Source organism: Athene cunicularia (assembly GCF_003259725.1).
Source record: "Athene cunicularia isolate RWA chromosome 27 unlocalized genomic scaffold, athCun1 chr27_part1, whole genome shotgun sequence".
In the NCBI taxonomy this organism is placed as follows: Eukaryota; Metazoa; Chordata; class Aves; order Strigiformes; family Strigidae; genus Athene; species Athene cunicularia.
In genome coordinates, this window is record NW_020799138.1 from 4,689,748 (window position 1) to 4,713,700 (window position 23,953).

Below are 23,953 nucleotides of genomic sequence, written 5' to 3' on the forward strand. Positions count from 1 at the left end.
TGAGATAGGCCACAGTTAAAGAAAATGTTTAATGGCAACCGCCAAGGAAAACAGCTGAGGCACTTATACACACACCCATTTTGATAGAGTTCAAATTTGCTTGTCAAAGGCAACATTTACTTACCTAATTAGTATTCATAACACTTGACTACATGGTTTGAATTTTTCATGTCACCGCATATACAAAAAGTCTTTTTGCCCATTTTTCCCCCTCACCTCTATACTTTCTTTCAAAACAGGGACTTGTAGCTGGGGCCAGTGATATCTGTTGTTGACCAAATGCTACTACTCAGTATCTTTAGACTGATTAAAGAGAGATCAGTAAAAGTACATTTGCAACTGGTCCAAAAACCTGGTTAAGGACAAATCAAGCATGACAGGTAATCTCCACACAGCTATCTTGATTGCACAATTAGTTGGTTTCAAATAAACACTTTAAATTTAGTTAAAGCAAAGGTTATATCAGAACCTTTATGATCAAAACATGATCATGACCTTTGTTATCAGAATGAAAACAATGTATTCAGAGTAAGGACTTTATCCTGAAAAATGAAACTAACAGCCTTTGGGTTGCAGTAGGTATACAAAGATCAAATCCCAAAGCAACATGTTTATTCAGGTGCACTGCACACATAGTAAAGACAGCATCAGTGAAAGCATTAGTCCCTTCTAGCATCCACTCCATAAAAAAGGATTCTGATAAATCAGATTTAAATTCACCTTATTAATATTTTTATTCCTACCTGTTGTACATGAGGCGCTTGAAGTCTTGAAATAAAGTGTCCTTGTTTTTGTCAATAAATCCAGTGACTGAGTAACTAAAAAAAAAAAAAGAAAAATAAGAGTTATTTGCAAAGAAGCAAAGTCCTTCTCTAAGCTACTGATATCAGTGTGGAATCAGCATCTTTGCACTCCTACAGACAGAGCAGATGCTAATTAGGAGCCCAGCTGTTTCCCAACCTATCACTAATTTGCTGCATGAGCACTGTGTGAGACTCAGACCCTTCTGCCCAGCTTTCCACCTCCAGTGCAGCAACAACACACACCCAGTTTTAGAAAGCGATTTGACCTAGGCAGGTGAAGGGCGAGATGGCTCAGACACCTGGCAGGTCTTGGGCAAGCTGCAGATGGCCCACATTCAAGAGTCACACTCAAGACTTCTGCCTCCAAATGTGGAGCATGCGTTTGTGTTAAATCCTACTGAACTGAAGTTTTCTTTTCCAGCATGTCTAGCCTGTCCCTCTCTTGTGTCAAGGAAGATTCTCTAGTGGGAATGCCTGAAATCAAGAGCAGCCCTTAATCAGGGACTAGGGAACTCTCTTGGAAATCCACACACACACACACGTACATTTTGGACTCTCTCTTTCCTTCCTCCATTTCACAGAAATACCACTCGGAGATTATTGTTTCCAAGTTTCATCTCTTCTCCAAGACTCAAGACAGACAACACTCTGTCCTCAAAGAAAAGGTCCAAAATCTCCCCATCCAGTGACCCCCACTCAGTTACTTCTGGAGCTTCAGATCTCCCCCAGGGAAGCCAGCACCTAAACTGCAGGCCCTGGGATCCAGAGCCCCACAACACTTAAATCCCTGCACGGAGCCACCCCCAGATCTTACTGCTCCGCATAACACAGCTCAGCTCAAATATTATCTGCAAATATTTGCACATTTCAGGGTTGAGGTTTTGTTTTTTTTTTTTACAAAATTTTTCAGCCACTGGCATTGCAGAAGGCTCAGCCACTAATAGGGCACCTTGTATTTTCTCCTCCTTGGCAAAGTGCTTTGAAATCAGAGATGTCTATCAGCAATCGTTCAGCAAAGACTCCAGAATAAAATCCAGCTGTGCTGAATGAGCTCTGCTATGATCCCACAGGTTACCCTTATAAATTAAAGGAAAATTTAATCCCAAAGTAAAAGAAGTCCTAAATTATTTCTTCATGAACTCCCTTTAGATTCTGCTGGCATGAGAAGTTACACAAATCCTAAACCATTAAATCACTCCAGTGATATTCCAGACAACAGGCTTCCCAGTGAACAGTTTCTAACATATGGGCATCTTTCACTTCTATTTAATCTTCCTTCATATTACTGTCACATACTGTAGCCATTTTTGTAGGCTTCAGGTACAGAAGACTTTTCAAACTGAATGGGGGAAGGCTCCTTGCAGTGATATTTATTTCAGTTTAACGTTACCCTGTATTTTGAGTCTGCTCAAACGGATTTGAGAATTTAAAGCCAGAGTTATATAACCACACTAAACAGATGTCTAAACCAGATTTTATTAGCTCAGTAGAGCTTTCTTGCACAAACAGTGATGGCTTTTTTTTTTTCTATTTTTTTTCCCCCTGAAGCACTGCTCTCCCCTCATCCCCCTCCCCATATTCTCCTTTTATTTCAATTCCAAGTACAAAATCATATTCTGTATAACAAGTAACCAGCATAAGATTTAATTGATAAGCAACTGCTGCACTCTGTAATTCTCTATGACAGCTATTCTGGTTCATACCAGAAGCAGCATTAAATCAGAATATTGTACCCATTCAAAGTTGGCTAAAAGACAAAAATAGAAGGTGTAACTTTATTTCTGAAAGAAACTTACATCACATCTCCAGCATAGTGCTTGATTCGAAAGTCTCTGTCAAACTCCAGCGTTTTGTCAGTTGCACAGAGCTAAAATAAATTCATATACATTAAAACACCTGTGGACTTTAAAGTTCCATGGAGGAACAATATGCATTGGACATAGAAACACAAACAATAGTTATTCCACTTTATATATGTGTTGTAGATGTGAAATCCAGTTATAACACTGCTTTATAAGATTTTTTCATGAATGGATTATAAAAAACATGTAGCTGTACAAATTCAAGTTGCAAGAGCCTTATCCTGGTTTCAGCTGGGACACAGTTAATTTTCTTCCTAGTAGCTGGCACAGTGCTGTGTTTGGGATTTAGTGTGAAAATAATGTTGATAACACATGGATATTTAGTTGTTGCTGAGCAGTGTTTGTATCATCAGTTTTCTGGTTTCCCGAGCTCTGCCAGCGAGCGGGTGCACGAGAAGCTGGGAGGGAGCGTGGCCAGGAGAGCTGACCTGAACTAGCCAAGGGCTACTCCATACCACAGGGCATCACGCCCAGTATAGAAACTGGGGGGAGTTGGCTGGGAGGGGCTGATCCCTGCTCAGGCATCAGTCAGCAGGTGGGAAGCAATTGCATTGAGTGTCACTTGTCTTTTCTCAGGTTTTATTTCCCTCTTTTTGCTATCTTCCTTTTCATTACTATTATTATTTTATTTTATTTCAGTTTTTAAACTGCTCTTATCTCAACCCACAAGTTGGCTTTTTTCCCCCAATCCCACCAAGGGGAGGGAGGGAGAAGCGAGCGAGCAGCTGCGTGGTGCTTAGTTGCCAGCCGGGGTTAAACCACAAGCCTACAGTTTTATTAAAAAATTGATACTATCTCAGAAACACCATTATGCAAAAAGAACATTTGTGCATGTAGAGAAACGTTGTACCTAGGAGTTAATTTATCATGTTTTTTAAAGTCTTCTTTTGTAATTTTTCCATTGCAGTATCACTCCTCAGCAAAGAAATGAAGAAATCAAAGCATGACAGTTAGAGCAGCAATGCTTGTTCTGTCCCAAACCACTGAAGATCATTTAAGACCCCTCAGACAGCGACCACCCCTGCAGATCACACCCAGGGTGGTCATAGCCCCAACCCTCTGCTCTCAGCTCAGACCTCCCATGACATTCCTTCACCACAACGAAGATGTCAAGTGCCCACATGGCAGCCATTCAGCACCAGTGACCATAATACACTCATCCCTTCAGGAATAACAGAAGCCAAAAAAATCCATCAGGCTCCACTTAATTAAAAAGGCGAACAAGATAACAAATGAGGATTGTTGTTTAAGTCAAAAGGGGCAGCTAGATGAATTAAGTCTTTGCAAGAAGCATGGACACCATTTAAAAACACTGAGGGCTATGAGCAAATATCTACTATCCACGAAAAGTCTTGGAGAAATAAGAGGAAACTAGCATGGCTAAACTGCAGGGCAGGAGAGATTATTAGAAGGAAGAAGATATCCTCCACAACACTTTCACCTGTGCCCAAGAGTAGAAAATAGATTGGCTCAAACTGACAGAACAGATGTAAAAGAAAAAAATTCAAAAAAAATCACAAGGAGGAAATCAAAAAGTTTGACTAACAAGGTACATAGAAGGTTACAATGGTGTAAGTCGTCCAGCACAACAGGAGCAGGAAGCATGCCAGGATCTGCAGAGCTGATCGATGACCCAAGTGTAGAAGGAACACAGGAAAAAAAAAATGAAGAAATGAGGCCATACCAAGAAAACAAAGTAATTTTTCTTTTTACAGCTGTGTTCACAAGCAAGGAGCTATGGAGGATATAAAGTCCTATTTCAACCACCCAAAATACATCTCAAACCAACATGTCAATGGAAGATGTATATGACAAGGAAAAACATAACAAAATGAAGCAACTGTTGCTACAGACAGGACACAGTTGGCTGCACAAGGTTCTTGCTTAAAACTCATCCAGTGCTGGAGAGACTGGAAGGTGGTTTAGCATGATGCTAGGTTTTTAAAGGAATGTTTCTCTCTGTGAACTTTCTGTCTACTGGGCAAATCAGTTGAAAGTATTAAAAAAGAACAGCAAGTGTATTGATATAGTTGATAATCTGCTTACATTTCTACGAGCCTTTCCACAAGGTTCCTCAATAAAAACTCAAAGAATTTAAGCTGCTACGAAAGATAAGGGAAAGGGTCCTCACACAGATAACTGCTGGAAAGATGGGAAACAGGAGTCCTGCGGGGGCCTGTGCTGAGGCCTACACTGTTAATATCAGCTTAAATGAGCTATAGTCTGAGAGTAATAGGAAGGTTATCAGACTTGTTGATGGTGCTTAATTATTCAGGGAAGTAAAGACAACATCTGCCTGCAAAAAACTGCAGGAAGACATGAGAGTCTGAAGGAATGGCAAAGAGCAGCAAATTAAATTCAACATAAATACAGTGATACACACAGAGAAAAAACAAAGTTCATAGCAAATGATGGGCCTCATTCCCAATCCGACAAGTATCTTAACTACCCTCCATCTCAAAAAGGACACAGGAGAACTGCAAGAGGTTTGATGAAGGACAAAAATGATCAACAGTACAGACTGACTGCTGTGGCAGGAAGAGGCAAATGAGGCTCTTCAGGTTAAGAAAAAAATGCCAGGATTTGATGGCAAGCAACATGGAGATGTTGTATTGGAAGACACAGTGAACCATGTTTTGCTGTTCAAAAACTAGGAGGCAACAGGTATAACCTAAAAGGAAAAAGGGAGAAGGGAGGAAAATGGGAAGGAGCTCTTCATATCAGTATCTAAGCTGTGTAATTCTTTGTCAATTAAAACAAACAAACAAACAAAACCCAACAAAAAACCTATTAAGGACACCAGCCCTGTCTCAGGAGGTTCCTGGACTGCAGATCACTGGCAACTGGGAGCGTATCAAATCATCATTATGCATTTGTCCCACATTCTTCTGTCACTTGAATCTTCACTATTGCCTAGTGTTTTGGAAGATACTACCTTGGGTGGACTAGAATGGACCTTCTCATACTCCTCCCTTCACAATCCGTTTGTTGAGATTGGCACTTAGGAGAACTTTCCATTACATGAAGATTTAGGAATTCATGGACTTAATTCACTTGACCCTTTAAAATCATAAGATCAATTGAAAAAAAATCAGAACTTATAGAGGCTGAGAAAATGAACCTGTGATGTTGAGAAGTATATCAGAACAGTCAGCATTTGTACAGATCTAGATTAGCATTAGACAACTCAGAGAAGGATAACCCATGCTCTAGGAACATAAAATTTTGCCACAAATACTCATAGTGGACATGTTTGTCAGTACTTTTCCTGGTTTGTTTGGCTTTCACCAGGACAACCAAGCAGACAGCAGCAGATCAGACATGCAGTACACAAACTAGGACACTACTATTTAGGGCACAGCAGCCCCTCAGAGCTTATCCACACGGAGCCAGTGTCCAACATGCTCCACAGGGGAGCAGCGAAGCATTAACTCAGGCTGAAAGATGGGAGCTGTGCCCATAACATATCAACCCACGTACTTTAACACTTTAGGAACAGCTTCGATCTATGCTGAACTTTATAGTGTCTGGACAGAACTAGTGCAGTCTACAAAAGCAAATTATGAAATGAAATCAAGTCCTTTTTTTTAATTCACGCTAGAAGAGGCTGGCTTAGAAAGCTCAGGTTTCCTACATGGTTCTAGGTGGGACAGAGGAAGGTATCAGATACTGGTAAGGGACATCTGCAGAGGTGCAAGAGGGTTAAATAATTATGATGTTGAGAGTTTTATGGGTCAATTTTTTCAAGGCTATATTGATTTAAACTAGAAATTAGCAACACAGGAAGATATATCATACCCTCCATAAACATTATTTGTAGCAGTATTCATTCCTTGTCTCCCTTTTAGTCTGTGCAGTTTTCTGACAATGCCACCCCCTACTGAGGAATGCTGCAACTGGTAATATATTTTAATGTTTTCTATCCTGTGAAGGGACTTCTAAAGGTAAGGACTCAAAGAGATTTTAATATTTTAGATTTTCATTTTATAGTCTCCCATATACTTTATGAAATTCAGTCCTCTTCCCCCACTGTATCAAAGGACTGCCTGCTCTCCCCATGATCGAACCACAGGACCAAGGACAGGACAGAAACTGAACTCCTTCTTCTACCAGCTTCCATCCATTGACCAGACAGTTCCAGAAACTTGACCTCTTCCCCCACTACCCCAACTGCAGAGGATTTAAGGCTCCATCCCTGCAGGCTTCACTATTTACAATCATTAGTACTACTAAAGGAAGCAATTTGCATTAAAATGTAGAAACCCAGACTAGGTTAATGAAAATACTTGCTTTCGGGTGAGTTCACTCACAACACACTATGCATCTGCTGCTTAGGCAGGTAAAATCTAGGTTAACATGGAAAGCAAGCTTCTTCATACCCCCTCCCTCAGCCAGGAGGCATGTGGCAGAGATGTCAGGTGTGCTGCAGCTAAAGGGCGCTTAAGGAAAGCCACATCTGGGAAGAAAAAGTGGTTATTTTATTTTCATCCTAGCCTCTACCCAAATAAGGCACATCCAGATCTATTGTTTATATTCAGCCTCCCTGGAGGCAGCCTTTAGCACATATCTTACACAACCATGCTAATTTTGTATTTCTGACCTACATAAAATATTATACTGGGGTGGGAGGGAGAAGGGGGAACCAACACTGAGTGATATATTTCAAACCACGTTTCTCAGTAGAGACACATCAATAAATTAAAGGCTGTTATTTGATTACTCGCTGCTAAAGATTCTCAGATTAATCAGGCTGGTGACCATGTTTTCAATATGCTGCCAAGTGAGGAATAAATAAAGCCTTTTAATTCGTACACTGTATCAAAAACAAAGCAAGTTGAGGAGCCTGGATGATCATAGGTGCAATATGAGATGAACATGTTTTGTAGCCAATGACGATGGGAAAAAATTTAAAAAAAAAATCCCAGTGCTGTAATAAAGCAGAAGTGTGAATAATTTCACTGTCACTGTGTATTAGAGCAGCCTGGGAAGAGCATCATGTGGGTTGAAACTGCACATTGATTGGCTGCAGATGACATCATGATATGTCAAGGCACGAGCTCACGGTTCTTTTATGCCTGGAATAAAACTGATCTCACATTGGACATACTTCAGCTCCCTCTGCCGGATACCGGGCAGCCCGAGGCACGACCTAAACCCAGACAGACGGCCTGCTCTGGAGTTAGGAGCTGCTGCTGCCCTCAGGCTTTTCATTTCATACTCGAGGGTAAGGATTCCAATCCCAGCCACCCTTCAAGTCTGTTTCCTTATTCCATCACATCTAAAAAATTGTTAGGTATCACACAGGAAAGGAAGTAAGTTTTGAGGGTAGAAGAGCACATTACCTTTCTGCTGGAGAAATGAGCATGCTTCCCTAGCTTGTTATTAAGAGCCTCGAGGAACATCTCATCTGTAACTTTTCCAACATTCATGCAGGCATCATCCAGAATGGCAATGATCCCTTTGTGCTGCTGCTCTACCAGGTCGACAATGACCTGATTGTTGAAGTAATCAATCTGTAAAAAACAAAGAACAGGTATATTTGTGACTTTGGCTAGTGAAAAAGGTTGTTGGCCACTGATGAACAGTACCATGTGTCTGACAGACAGAACAGGGCCCACCATTCACAGAAGAAGCAATCAGCTTTCAATATGCTGATCACTAATTCAAAATTAAGCAGGCTACTCTTCTACCACTAAACAGGAGAGAAGGTGATTTTTTCAAACACCACAGAAATCTCAAGATCTCTGCTAAAAATCCACTGCTATGGAATGCACTTTAAAATGTCTTTCAAAATTCAGCTATGCACGCCACCACAGGGAAAACTACGCATCTTGTCCTTGGCATTATGAAAGGAATTTGAACAGGAGAACTCAAGATTTTTACACTTTAGTATCTACTATTAGACAAAATACATAAGAACTTCGAACAGAAACACACAGTGATGTACGTGTGTGGCATCACAGAGATACCACAACACATTTTAAAAAACAGACCTGGAGTCACTTATTTTCCCACGCTGTGGCAAATAAAGAAATGGTGCAAGAGAACTGGTTAGCTTCTTCCACAGCCTGATTTCCAGACAGCAAGTCTGACAGTACAGCTGGCATGGACACAGATGTCCTATCGCCTTCCACAGGAGTGTACATGTGGAGCAACTTTAGATCTGGGACTTACGCTGGTACGCTGACCTCAGCCTGACCTCTCCCCCCGCTGCCAAATCACTCACATGCTTCCAGGGAATTCCCTCTCGCTGGTATTCTTCCTGCTCCTGCTTTAGAACCAGCTGAATAAAGAGCTGCTGTAGTTTTTCATTGCAGTAATTAATGCAAAACTGCTCAAAACTGCAAAAACACAAGAAAACAAAGGTGATAAGTTTTCTGGGAAAGGAGAAGGCACAGCACTGTGCTTTAGCAACATGGCTCACCTGTTATTGTCAAATATTTCGAAGCCATAGATATCCAGGACGCCAATGACTGTGTTTTTCCCATGTATTGTAGTGTCATAATTCTTCACTTCAATCACATCATTGATGTGTGTCACAATCCAACAAAAGAGGCGCTCATATATAGCCTGCCAGGAAACAAATACTGAGGGATTTTGCCTGCATCTGTCTCAGTTCTTTCTGGTAAATGCAACACGTGGTGCTACAAAGCTTAATTCAAGATGCTGCCCTAACTACACAGAAGCTACAGATAACATTCTGCTAAAAGTGAACAGCTACTGACATGAAGAAAATATTCTATGAAAAAATTTTTTTTTCTTTCTTCCAAAACTCATTTACACAAAGCCTAACTCCTAGTGAGGTCACTAGGTACAACAGTTCCCCTAATTTGATTTCAGCCTGCTTTTCAGCTGCCTAATAACTTCCATTCCTGAGAATTTAACAATATTGAAGAACAAGTGAGAGGTCAGCTATAGAAACCTAACAACTGAACACAATGGCAGTAAAATACTCCTGTTCACCTTTCAAAAAGAAAGTGTTCTGTAGACATAGGTATCTCCCAAGTCTACAGGTTCAAAATGTATCACAAAGCTGTGAAAACATATCATCTCAGGAAAAAAAGTCAAGTTAATAATCAAGGATCTTCATAACTTCATCCGTTCCTCCCTTATCATTTGATTTCTTAGCAAAGGAAGGACAATTGCCACTCCTTCTATCATCAGTATCCACCTTTCCAAAAAAAAGACAACACTTCGGGTTTCCAACCTGAGTTCTAGATGTTACAGTTCCACTCTCTACTCTTTAACTGCTAAACGAAGTCAAGAATCGTATTTCGCAGAAAATTCAGCCCTGTACACTGCACTCCTTTTGCAGATGCCAGCAAGCCAGGCCTGTGGCTCCCTCCCCTCTTCTGTGGGCTGTGTCCCAGCCAGGGAAAGGCAGGGACAGTGCTGCTCTGCAGTCCCCCTATGCAACACAGGAGTGCACACGTTCAGAAAGAAATCCACACGAAATACAGACTTCCCATGTCTGAGCAAGCACTGTACCTATTGATCCACGCAGGAATCCTACCGAGACCCGAGCATTGAAAAATGTGCAATTAAGAAGGCAATTCGATACTGAATGCCTTCCTCAGGCATCACCATTCTTTGCTGCACCAAGTACAACTCAACCAAAAGGCAAAATCAAAAGAAATGCGTATGTTGGTCACTTATGAAACTGGATTCAAAGAAAGGAAATTTAAACTCACTTTTGCAAAGGCATCTCTGCCGTAGGTGGCTTCTTGTTCAGTATGCTGTTTGTCAATGACATCCCGACCTGTAGCTACAGTTCGAAACAAAAGAGCCTTCTCCACCATGTCAGATTTTGTTGACAGTAAATCTGCGATGATCGACACAACCTTGCTGTTTTCTATTACAGGCGTATCCCCATCCACAGAAAACTTCAAGTTCCCCTGCAATAAGTAGCAAGAAGCTAAATCTCTCAATCTTTTATTAATAAGAATCGGTACACCCCAAGTCCACCCATGTCGCACCTGCTATTCAAGTCAGTGAATCTCCTAACACACGAGAAGGGTGGGCCCTGCATCTCCATGCACCCACAAAGCTCCAACACCAGTGGAAGCAGCAAAGCCTGACTCAAAGAAAAGGATTCCTGCTCAGCGTTCAGCTCAGCTTTTGGAAAAAAATGACCTCAAATACTTGCAGAGGTTTAATCAAACACTATCTCAAAATTGAGAGTCTAGTGATGGGAAATTACACTAAGAATAAAATGCTGGATGTAATGTTTCATCTGCACTGCAGCTCGCCACTGAAATGTTATTGCCCACAAAGGTAACATGAGTATTCTGGGCAAGCTGGCAAGGCAGCACGGCTGGCAGGACCAGACTGACAGCACACCACCACAACAGATTTGTTACCCAACAGCTGCTGTGCCAGGATTAAGTAGCAGTACCACTGCATAATCTGCCGGAGTGGGTGGTCTCCCATCCTGCCTGCATGGCCTGACTCTGCTCTGCCTCCAGTTCCTTCCCCAGCACTGGGACACAACTATTCCAAAGAGGAGCAACAACTGGAAAAACGCTGCAGGGTTTTTCTGCCGTCCTCCCCCTGCCCACCTGCAGTGCCTCTCTCTGTAAGGAAATGTAAGAGCTGAGCTACGGGGACACTGTGCAGGGGAGGAGGCTCTGTGAGTCCCAGGAGAACACAGATGAAGGAAGGATTTCCTTAGCATCAGAACAGAGAGAATTAAGGTCTCCTGTATCCAGCTGTGCTCAAGCCTCCACCATGAAGTGAAGCACCATCCCTCCAGCAAAACCACAGTGCTGGTGGCAAGCGTGAGGGTACAAGGAGACAGAAGCATGGTGAGGCAAGAGATCCCTCCCCCCCCGCCAAACCCAAGCCATTCCTGTTCAGAACATTTAACAGCTCCCAGCACTTAGTGGTATGTCTGTTTTGGGATTTGGGATATGCAGGAATAAATGTGATCTTCCATCATTACTGCAGCGTCCTGTTTTATCAAGGGATTTCACTCACCACTGGAAGTTGTTAACTGTAAATGCTTTTCCAGCCAACAGATCTTCCGCAGCAAGAAAATGCGAGCTGCTGGAAGTACAAGTATGCTGCCCAACTCCTCCTGAAGAACAAACAGCCTACTCATACCTGCAGGAGGGTCGCTTACCAAGTGAAGAATGGCTGCCACAATTTTGTAGACAGTCTGAATCTCCTCTTGCTTGAAGCCTATCACTTTCATGGCATCAGCTACTGCTTTGAACTCTGCACCGTCACTGATGGAACACTGAGGGAAAAGAGATGTTTGGGACATGACGGTCTAATGGAAGTCAACTGTGAGAAAGTAAAGATTTTGCAAGCCCATGGGAAATAGAGGTGTACTTTGCTATTTTTCAGATGCAAGACATTGCCTTGAGATTTCTCAACTTATTCTAATGCCACACCATATGCTTATATGCTGAACCCTGCATTGGACACACACATGTATACTAGCAGCAATGAGACACAGAAATCCATCACAGCACAATTAAATAGTTCAGTACTTTCCCAGTGGAATTTACTGTGAAACAGTAGAAGCGTTTCATAAAAAAAGAAATAATCAGAACAACAGTTACACGTAGTGTAGTCACAGACCCTCTGAGTAGAAGCTGCATAGCACCAACAGTGAATTTCTGGTCACCATCCTTCTCAAGATGAACCTCTGCCTCCCTCCCTCCCCTCACAGTCATCTGGGTTTATTCTCAGTGCAGATTTCTAGAGAAACTGATAAAGGCATCTGAGAATGTCTGTGGGTTTGTTTGCCAAAGAGTATCTCAAGAAAGCAATTAGGAAATCAGGAAGCCTTTTTTCTGGACTCTGTTTCAGAGGGACAGCACTAGGGACAACCGCCGGCGTATTTAAAGCATTCAGGATCTTGTTCTAAAAACTTTATAGGTCTGTTCCCTTCTTTCCTGCTCAGAGGCCCCCTTGAGGATAAGTCAGATATGAAGAATGAATGCTTCAGTAACTTAAATAGTTCTACTGTAAAAAAATGAGTCCTTATGGCTTTTTGGTCCAGCAAGCAGCTTAAGTTACTTGCTATGAAGCATGACAAGTCTGTCACTGGTAACGGGTCAAACATATATGTCTGCATGTATTAACAAAGGTGATGTCTCTCTTACAACATTTTATCACTTTTTATAAGTGGACACAAATGTAGCGTGCACAAGTACACATATGCTTGTCTTCTAGGGCCAGAAACTCCATTAAAAATAGCACATTGGTGTTACCTTTCCATATTCATCCTGTAAATATTGGTCCCAGCTTCTCTAGCTCAGCAGTACTTTTTTCAAGAAGTATTTATAATTTTAAGACAAGTTACCTCTGACTCACTGACAACACCCTCACCTTTAGCTGTGCTCCAGGACAGATATAGTTGTATGCAGATGCATCCTTCTGAAGATGTAGAGAACGTAACATCTGGTCAGAACCACCCTGGAGGAGCTGTACAAAGAGTATTTTAAGAAACAGTGAAGGAAAAAAAATGAAATCCTTCCTATTTCTGTTTCTTACTCATTTGCTTGACAAGCAAAGTCATAAAAATATCAACTACTGCTACAGAAGAATCAGCTACAGTATCTGAAGTCACAAGCACAATGTGCAAAATACATGGTCTGCATCATTGTAGGGCTCTGACCCCCAGAAGGAGGTTGCCTAAATGACTGTCCTTTTGAGTGACACAGCTGCTTAGAAACCAAGCCTGAACCTCTTCACAGACCAGACATGTTTACATCTGTGACATGCCACAGATGTGCCTTGGCAAGCACATTTACCTTCTCTGCTACACAGAGAGACTTTCCAGTGCGGAACTGACACATTCATGAGAAAGGTGCTAACATGCCATCATGGAGTACTGAATAAGTGGGAAAAAAAATAAACAAACCTACATTTCCCTCACTGCAAAACTGAGAATAAAGGTTATACTAATAGGCCGACCATCTCCCCCAAAGGACACACAAAGGAACCACCATACAATATGGAAGACATTAAAAAGAACCCCCACAAAAAAAAGAAAGTCAACTTGGTGTCATAAAATCACTTCCATATGGACTACAGGCCTCAAGAGAAAATAGCAGGATTAGACTTATTACAAATAAAACAGTGAGTCAAACTCCAATATTCTACTGTATTTGTTTAGTTAGCCTCCTTTTAAGTTTACAAATGTGTTAATATGGAACTGGAGGATAGAAAAAAAAAATAATCTTCCCATGCTCCTTTCTCAGACTAGGCCTCTTCAAAGAACTAAAGAACGTAAGATCACCCAAGATGCAACAACAAGGGAGCACTTTGCAAAACACACAAGAGGGTGAAAGCTTTAAATATTTTGCCTATCGTGTCTGGGAAACTTGAGAAAAGTCATTTGTTTCAGCAAATGAATACGAACCTGGTAAAAAGAATGAAAGCTTCGTTCTCCTGGCTGCTGCACAATCACACGAGACTGTGGGGAAACCAAATACAGAGATGGGTATTTCTGGATATGGATGGCCTGCTACCCCAGCACCTCCCCTTAGACATGGATGCATCAGTTCACTCCTGCTAGGACACCTCCAAACTAATCTTATCTTACAATAAGTCTGTCATGAACATTATTAGCTAAGCATGACCACAGAGTTTGAAGTCTATAATCAAAAAGACCAGCTTGTGTAACAGCTGCAATGTCCTACTTCCAACCAGGAATCCCACGTGGCAACTACAGAATTGCTTCCATGGAAGAGTCAAATACAACGGCACTTTAGTTTAAGAGTTGCTGGAAATGAGAAACAGGACTCTGACTACAGACAAGTGCTCTGTGGGATGTAGTTAGGGCCTTCTGGTAACCATTCCCACAACCCCGGGACAGGCTGACCAACAGCACCCAGCCACAGCACGAGTGATCACTCTGCTCTAACACGAGGGCAAGAGATAATTCCCCCTTCAGAGCACCCCTTCCAACTCAGTGTAAAACAGCACCAAGAAAAAGTTAAATGCAGCAGAAATTCAGTCAACAAACAACATACCCTCATTTGATGCTACAAGTTTGAACTCTGGAGAGTGAGGAGGCATGTGTTCCTACTGCAGCACAGAGTCTGTTAACTGCTTGTGCTTGGATCAGAGCCTCAACTGCTTTCAAAATGGAAATAAATCTAACTTGGCAGAAGTCAAGAACATGAAATAAATCATCAGGATTTAAGTCACATCAGCTGCAGCCCCACCCCTTTCTTACATGAAAGTATCACATGTTAAATGTTTGGGTTTGTTGTTTTGTTTTTTTTAAAATAAAGTGTTTATTCTGAAAACAGACTTTGGGGAAATAAAGGGAAAAGTAAAACACACAAACAAAAAAAAGCATGTTAGCAGATGTGGTTGGACATATAAATTAAAGCCAGACATGTCTCACACATAACAAGAACTGTTAATAGATCATACCCAGTTTATCGACAGAGTTTTACATATTCCAATGTTTTCAGCCACCACTTAATGACACGAAAAAAAATAATATGCTTAGGATCACTTGCAGTATATAAAAACAAAGTTACTAAAAGATCCTGTGAGGCTGTGGCACTATTCCAGAAAAACACTTCTCAAGCATACCCCTGCTACTTACAGACCTGGATACCTTCTCCTTTTATCCACCAGTGAGAACTCAATGTGGAAACTTATAAAGGAGTTCTGCAGAGGTTAAATTAACCTCAGCTTTTATTCTGGATACAAAGTACATGCACGCATACGCACCTAAGCTTTCGAGGAACACTAGTCCCTTAGGTGGTGAGCTCTGAAAACTGTGGTGTTAAAGTAACTGCACTGCCAGTGCTTCAGCAGCATTTCAGTTACTTAATACTTACTCTTGGAGAAAAATGAAGTGCTAGATTCAATGAGATTCTGTGCCTCATACAGCACTTGTTGACATACCACGTTTGAAAGGAAAACTTTCTAATGGAAAGGCACATATTGCAAAAGTAACCACAGAGAAGCCTCTAACTCTAAAAGTGACCGTGGCTTACCTTTTCTAATAGGTAATTATTGATATGCCCACCTATTGGGTCTCCTTTAAAATCAAAGTTGATATCCATATATTTTCCAAACCTGCTGGAATTGTCATTACGGTTTGTTTTGGCATTGCCAAAGGCCTCTAACACACAGTTGGATTTCAGCAGTATGTTCTTCACTCTGTAGTACAAATAAAAAGAAAAGAAAACAGAGTTAAGTCCAGACTTGTATACTCAGACCATGGAAATTTTTTTGCAGGCGTTTATTTCTCTGGAAGAATTTAGTAACAGCAGTGATGCTCTTTGATGACATATTTGGGCAGATGTGTGGGACATTAGCAATCCCACGGGAAATCAGCTGGGAGCTTTCGGCAACGTTCCTTGGAGTTGAGCAAACGCAAACCAAAGAACAGATCACCCACTGCAAATAGCATCAAAACTTCAGTTCCTTTACACATGTAAGTTTTGAACCCAATTTCTTGAACAATTTTGCAAGACATTTTCAAAATTTTTGTCAGGGTAGGTATTAAGTCTGTTTCAGCAGAAAACCACATTCTCCGTTTGAAAACTTCTCTAGGACTGACAGGAACATTTTGCAATTCAGGAATATGCAAGCCTGAAAGGTCATGGAGTATGCTCCTTGCATAGAACATGCTATTCTAACATACACACATTTCAGGCAATATGCCACAGGAAACATGATTTCTAGATACTGTTTTTATTTTGAAAGTTCAAATATAAATAAAAAAATCCCTTTTCTACATGATTTTACCACTCAATATTGCAAAATTCCCAGAATAAAAGCAGTATCTGAAGAAGTTAGGCAAATGCTGCAAAAATCAGCATGTAATTAGTACAAGAGATCATCGAATAACATGGTGTGTATAGCTCACAGAAAGAGATCCATAAACAAAACAGTTTCACTTATTTTTCTGCAGAGCCCTTACCTTTCCACCTCAGCCCTCTGTCCGGGGTTGGTAATGGCTGCTATGTACTGCATAATATATTTACTGGCCTCAGTTTTCCCAGCCCCGCTTTCACCTGAGAGCATAATACAAAGGTGACACAAGAGATACAAAAAAGCAAAACAAATCACTGAACAGCCTCTCTTAATTCTACCCCAATAATGTTTGGGGGTTTTGTTACTGTTGTTTTGTTGGTTTTGGGTTTTTTTTTAAAGCAATTTTATTTGCATGCACTTTGAACATTTTCTTAAGACAGCCATAACCCTGCCTGGTTGTGGCTGCTGTGCTGACTTGGAAGCAGTTATGATGTACGATTTCACAGGTCGGTAAAAGGCCTGGCACACAGAGGATCAAAAGGAATATTGTTAGAGGAGAAAGACTGGCATGCAGAGGCTCGGCTAGCAGCAGTGCCGGGAACTGCAGTACAAGAGGCTACTGTTCGGCACACCAGCTCGGGTCTCTCGCTTTTCAGAGCTGCTAAAGCACGGGAACATCAAGGAAACAAAGTGCCAGGATCCAGATAGCGACCGTTCATGGTACAAGCCCCGCTCCCACTGTTAGAGCCACCACAAGCAATCAGCCCGGCCATCGAACAGAGAACAAAACATGGGCCAGTCATCTAAGGGACAAAAATCAGCAGTTCTCCAAGGAGAGACAGGACCCCTGTTCTCACTGATCTCCATTCACAGAGGCAGAGCAAGCAGAGGACTCGTTTAAATTACCACTTTGCACACACAGATTAAGCTAATGACTGACACCAGCTCTTGAATTAGATAAAAAATAATTGCCAAGGTCTCTGCACACAGATTCAAATGTAAATAAACAGTTTTAAGATTAATGAAGTTTTCTTTTATAAAATGCTGTCATTAGCCAAATCATTCTTCATTCTCTTCACAAAGATCAAGTGTTCGTTATCATGAAAAGCTCTTTCAGCTTACCTGATATTACAATACAGGTGTCTTTTGATCGCCTCTTCATTGCTTTGTAAGCGGCATCAGCAATGGCAAAGAGGTGAGGAGGCCTCTCGTACAATTCCCTTCCTTTGTACTGCTCAATCATGTCACGCCCATAGATGTTCAAGTTTTTGTACGGATTCATGGAAACAACCACCTCCCCAATAAATGTATAAATCCGTCCTTTTTCAAACCTACCCGGGATGAGACAAAAGGAAGAAAGGGAATTATTCAAACATAGAGATTCAGAATATGTCTTCCAAAAACCATTTCATCCGGTGAATTTTTCAATACACCATTGTACTGAAACTTTGTACTAAAATATTAACTATGGGCGTTATCTCACCAGTGTGGCCCAGGTGGCACGTTAGCATATTACACAGAGACCTGATGCTACAAGGACTGAGAATTAGGGCTAGCGCTGAATCTTACAGCCCACAACGGAAATTTCTACTGCTATTTCATTGACTGATCAGATTACTGAGGTACAAAAACCAACTGTATTTCTGAGTATAGCAAACTCCTGCTTTGCTGATGCTATCAAACCAGCTTTCTGCACATTGAGGTATTTCTGTTGCCATTAGCACACTGCCAGAAACAAACGTTTCTAAGAAATTCTTTAGCAAGATTTCAGTTAATATAATTTACTGTTTCTACAATTGACAATAAGTAAACATGAGTTTATGATGCACTTATATAATCTGCCTCATAAAAGGGACTTAAAGGGAGATTCTTCTTCCACATTCTACAGTTGCCCATAACCCAGCTCAGGCCAGAGAAGCACAAGTTTTAAAGCCACTTAGAGGTCAAACAACATTTACAAAAAAGTAAACAAAAACACAAGCCAAGAAGCAAATTACAGCCTTTTAGCTCTAGCAATTAGCTTCCTCTCCACACTTTTTGTTGGAAGGCACTTTGGTATCAGCACTGCTGCTAAAGCAGAAGTGAAAGCTTTTTAAGAACGTGTGAAAATAACCCTAAAGGACACCTTTCTTAAAGCCTGCCTGGTCCTTAGTATGCTTTCTGCAAGCAAGACAGAAAACAATTTTTTAATTTTTTTTTTTTTTTTAAGTGCTTAAGTTAAAACATGTTTCCAAAGAAATTCACATTTTAGTGAAGGTTATCTAGCAGAAGAGCACAGAAGGAATTGCAAATTAACAGCTGAAGAATTCATACAGCATTTGCTTCTCAGGAGAAAGGATGACAGCAGATTTAGAGATTGACATGCAAATTACAGCATTTCTACCATTAAATCATTAAATACCTGTCTGCACCCTGTATTTAAATCTTACAACATTAGATGGCACCATAACACCTCTACAGAACACAAGGGCCTTCCTAATCCTTGATGGACTCGGGCACAAATTCTAGCATTACTTTATTGAATTTATTACCACCCCCATGTGGTGACAGGCTTGACATTTTCTATTGTTCATTTGAGAATTTTCTGCAGCATCTTGGCAGTGTTAGTTTTTAGCAGGTGTAATAAAACTCAATAAATATTATCTAGCAACCAGCATTCCACTTTTTAAAAGTGATTTTGCCTCTAATTCCAGCTTCCTCCAGAAATACCTCACTTAAAAAGACACAAGAATTGCAAAATATCTTTTTGTTCCTGCATTGTTTTAACTGAAGGTCTTCTTGATATGCACTTCCCAAAACATTAACGAGCTTAAAATACAAAGATATTTTATATTTTAGAGATATATGATGCTTGAAAGCTAACAGAAATGTTTTAGAAAAGATAAGGTCGTTATAATTAGCAATATCAACCTCAGCTCAGTGGCTAACTATCACAACAATAATTATGGGTAATGCATAGGCAACAACACTATGCAGCTGGCACACAAGCCCGGTATGAAATACAGAATCACAGCCTAACTCTTAAGACAGAGTTTTAGGTACACAGGAAGCCTCACGCACTCAGTCCTTGCCATTTGCCATCCTTATTTTAATTCTCTGAAGCACAAAGCAGCTGGGAATCATGGTATTTGGAAGATACCAAACAGGCAGAAGACACACGTGGGTGCAAAGAGATCGGATACCAGGCTGCTCATCTTCTGCCCTCTCAGGAGCACATGAGGGACTCTACATATACATAGGAGAGCCTAAGAAAAACCAAGCACACACAGCACTGTTTCTATTAAGGAGATCAAATCACACTGGGACATGCATAAGTAATGGAACCCATTATAAGCACATCAAAACCAGCCGAATCCTTCCCACCTTTTTGGAGATGGGCCATCCAAAAAAGGCAAGTTGCCCAACGGAGAACCTATAGACTGCACTTCAAAAGCCACTGCCCAGCAGGTGCATAACCACCACTGAAGACACTATTAAGGATAAAACTAAAAATACAGCAGCTTCTGGATGAGGTTTTAACCCCACCGTAATGCCAGATGCATGGCTGGAGGGTTCCTGGTCAGCAGAGAGAGGTTAACGGGGTTTGTTTTAGCTGCTGAGAAGGAAAAAAAAAAAAAGGACATCCCTACTGAAGCGTCGTGCCAAGTCACCATCACAGTACCCAATACTTTGACCTCTTCCTTAAGTAATGAATTATGTAAACTTTCAGTGGCAGAACAGAGTTTAAGTTTCCTCCCTTGACAGCCAAGTGTCCTCAGCTGCCTCATAAGCAGAACCTACAGATTTGCCTGTGCCAGCCGGCCCCACCGCAGCGCCCAGCGCGCCAGGAGCCCCTCGAGAGGGCCCAGCTCAGCCCTGGAGGTGTTACAGCTGCGACACCCACACTGAGCAGCTGGATGTGCCGCCTGCTTGCTTCCCCCACAGCTCTGGGATTAGACGACAGATCTCACATTTGGCCTCAGAAGCAGGTTTTTAGAAGTTTTACTGGACTCTGATGAGTTGTGTCGTCAATCTCTGTGGCAAAAGGCAGCTGGAGATGGGGGAGAAGGATTCATCTCCAGGCTTGACAAATGGGCATCTCTCAAGCTTGGCTTTACGATATGGAGTTTATGAACAACTGACATCTCCATTTACCTCTCTGTTGACTTTTTTCTTCTTCTTAGCACCAGAGTTAAAATTCCAGAGCTGTGCTTAGATGTGCCTAAAAGAAGCTGTCGCTCCTCACCCCTCCTTGCTGATAAAGCCTCTTTTCATCCCCCAGCGCAGCTCAGCACAGCAGCAGGCCAAGAACAGCAGCGGCTGTTTTCCTAGCTGCATTGCTTCGGTGTGAGAGTCGTGGTTTTCCTTGCCCAAGAAGAACTCATGAAAACTTAAGAAAACAACCAACGACAGCAGTCCAAACTGGGAGGTACAAGCCCTGTTAAATTCACTATTCTTCTGCAAGGCAAGGTCACAAAAACAGACAATGAAGCTATTTGGAAAGGCTCATCAGTTGGGGCATTGCACCCCATCAAGGGAAAGCTTGTCAACATAAAGCACAGTGTAATCGTTTCAGTACAGAGTGTGTAACACATAGGAGTGGATTTTTTTTTTATTAAAAGCAATCTAGAGCACACTTGATAAAAGTAACACCTGTACCTAATCCAGGGGGTTGACACCCCCCCCAGTCAAACTGCAGTTTGTACGTACCATGAAAATCACATCATCTTGTGCTGCTACTTGGAGGAGAAAAGATTTCCCCCATATTGATGCTATTTGAATAATTTCTGTATCACTGTCTTCTGAATTTTCCACTTATTACTCTGGCATCTGAAATCTAGTTCAGCAGCCAAAAAGAAAGTCATGGTATTTAATCCTTGTGTGTTATTTTGATGAAGAACACCAGCTCTTTCATGAGAAGTTTTTATACTAGCTTTTATTACCTTGTTAAAATATCAATTGATAGTGAGAAAATATAAACCAGCAGGTCACAGAATATAAATCATTTAAAGGGATAGAAATTATTGTCTGGGAAAGAAGACTGCCAAGGCAAGAAAAAGGCTCTTACTCTGTTTTGTAGGTTTTATTTTTAGGGAGTTGAAAAAAAAATAATCCTTAAGTCCAGACATCCTATGTTCACATCCAATTGCCATTGGAAAATACACTGCAGAAATCAGAAAACCAAAGCAGAAATCTTCGCCACCAGAGAGCACTCACATTTAGGATTTCTCCCACCTGACAAACACTCCAGTCAAAAATAAAACTGTTCTTACCGAGGAAATGATGCAACTTCAAATGCACTCAGTACAAATAAAGAAAAGAGTTAGTTGGCAAGACTTGGAACCCATACTCCAAAACAACATCTGCAGAATGCAGACCGTTAAACAAAGGCACCCTACCATGCAGTCGCCACTCCAAATGCTGCAATTCGAATTATAAAGGGAATTTCTAATTAATCATTCACATGGTAACTCCTCTTTATCGAAAGATAAACAGAAACTTTTTGGGATCACAGACAGCAGGCAGCACTTCGTAGTCTTACTGCTATTTCTGGAATGCAGCATACTTGGAGATAACCTACGGCAGGTACCAGGGGATCAGTTTGCAGAGAGGCTGGGCTTCGCCGGGGTGTGAAACGGCTCCTCAGAAACACATTTTGCCAGTCCTTCCCTCCATCTGTCTAATATCTGATGAGCAAAGCAACTGCTAGAAAAATCATGTCAAGTCACCAGTTATCCCATTTTCTGTTACTTTAAGAGAGCTGAAGTGTCACTTCTGGTATTATGGATCATTTTCTCCTCAGAAAAGTCCTTCTCTCATCTGGAATACTCCTTTCTCACCATTGATCACAGACTTGACATCATATTTGCTTTACACACACAGACGCACTAAAGCTTTCCCATGTTAGCAGGTGCTCAGTAAAGCTCCTTGATCTGACCCCTTCCTGGTCCCTGATGCTACAAAAATGCTCCAGAAGCAGAGCGCCGTCACAAGAGTCACAACATAGCCACCAAATGAAAACGGACTTTCAGTTAAACTCTACAGCAGTGGCTTAAAGGAAATGTTAACAAAATAAACAAAAGCAAATAATTCAGGACAGATACAGGAGTGCTACAGATGCATCACCCTGCACTAGATAAGTCAACAGCTAACATAGTACCACTGAAGGTTAAAAGAATAGAAGCTGATGGTTTCAAACTATTATCTATTTCCAACTTACTCATTAACTCCAAAGCACAAACTTAAATATTTAGTATGAGTTACTTTTTCTTCCTCCTTTGTGCACAGGAAGACTGACCTAGCAGCTGCACAACTCTTTGGCATGCAGAAGAGGGACAATTCCTTTTCCTGTTGCAAACACCCTGTGAGATTTGGGCTTTTCCCCCAAAGTACCACCAAATACATACATTAAAAATATATTGTGAGAGGGCTTTGACTCCATTCTCATTGCAAACACACATGAAGACGTTCAATTAACTCATGTTCATGAAGAGAGGTACATAGATATTCAAGGATGGGCCTTAAGGATGTGTTCATTAAGGAAGAAAATTTAAGTAGACTTCTGCCATTTACCTGTTTTAAAATGCAAGAATGTAGAGCCAGCTGTGCTGACACAAAGGCAAAACTATTCTCATGCTTTGGGAAGTGCCATGACTTTGCTTAAGCACACTTCACCCTGTGTGTGTCATACAATTGTGCCTTTTATATGCGATACCAGGTCTCCCTACTGAGAATTCAGTGCTACCTGAAGACTTTATTTTAGGTAAATAGCAAAACAAAATCAGCTGTCAGGCAGGAAAGAATGACTTTCAAGCCTTTGAGTAAATTGCTCAAACTATATTACAGCGAATCATCCTCATCACAAGAGAGCTCAGATAAACAGGATTTGTGTTGGCAGAATTATAGCTAAAATATTCTTGCTGCACTTGGAAAAAGACCAAAAAACTGTCCAGTCAGTATTACCTCCCTGCACTAGGAAAACAATCCAAGCCTGTCACGATTCTGAATATGCAGGTCTACAACATTCTGATCCATCCTGAGGGCCAGAAAAAATGGAATTTGAGTTGCTGCACATTGTGCATTTAAAGTGCAGGTGAAGTTTTTGCTTGCAGTTGTCCTGCATGGATTCAGTTTTCAGATCTTGCCAGTTTAACAAAATAGGAAATGCCATTCAGTTCGCATTCTGCACCACTCCTTTCCTGTACAGAGGGAGCAGAAAGGGCAGGGTGAGGAATACTTCATTCATCTGCAATTTTCAGTTGGCTTTGGAAATAAGGTTAAGAGAGTCCTTTTTAATGATGTACATTTTTTTCAAAAGAAAACTAAACTATGAGTGACTGGTGCCACATCTTCCTCAACAAACTGTTTAAGCAAACTGACCGTAATTTGACAAGGCTGATTCGGCTCCAACAGAGCTGACCCTTGAGTCATGCACACAGCTTTGCAAACCTACTAGATAAGGTCAGGGTAAAGGAAAATGGAAGATGGATGCTAAGCTCACTCTAATGAATGCTGAATAAAGGCTAAAACTGTGAAATATAGCTATCTAGAAATGGAAAATAATATTAAAAA

At 41.2% G+C, this 23,953-nt stretch overlaps 1 protein-coding gene across 1 annotated transcript in view; it reads right to left on the minus strand.

Annotated features, from left to right (window-relative positions):
* MYO1D (myosin ID) overlaps positions 1 to 23,953 on the minus strand; it is a 160,929-nt gene that overhangs the window by 106,257 nt on the left and 30,719 nt on the right. The window contains exons 2-13 of the mRNA XM_026864801.1: positions 17,525 to 17,733; positions 16,569 to 16,662; positions 15,637 to 15,802; positions 14,040 to 14,093; positions 13,004 to 13,099; positions 11,787 to 11,903; positions 10,357 to 10,560; positions 9,090 to 9,235; positions 8,892 to 9,006; positions 8,008 to 8,178; positions 2,600 to 2,670; positions 744 to 818 (exon numbers count right to left, since the gene is read on the minus strand). Coding sequence (XP_026720602.1) covers positions 744 to 818; positions 2,600 to 2,670; positions 8,008 to 8,178; positions 8,892 to 9,006; positions 9,090 to 9,235; positions 10,357 to 10,560; positions 11,787 to 11,903; positions 13,004 to 13,099; positions 14,040 to 14,093; positions 15,637 to 15,802; positions 16,569 to 16,662; positions 17,525 to 17,733 — 1,518 coding nt within the window. The remainder of the gene's footprint in view (positions 1 to 743; positions 819 to 2,599; positions 2,671 to 8,007; positions 8,179 to 8,891; positions 9,007 to 9,089; positions 9,236 to 10,356; positions 10,561 to 11,786; positions 11,904 to 13,003; positions 13,100 to 14,039; positions 14,094 to 15,636; positions 15,803 to 16,568; positions 16,663 to 17,524; positions 17,734 to 23,953) is intronic.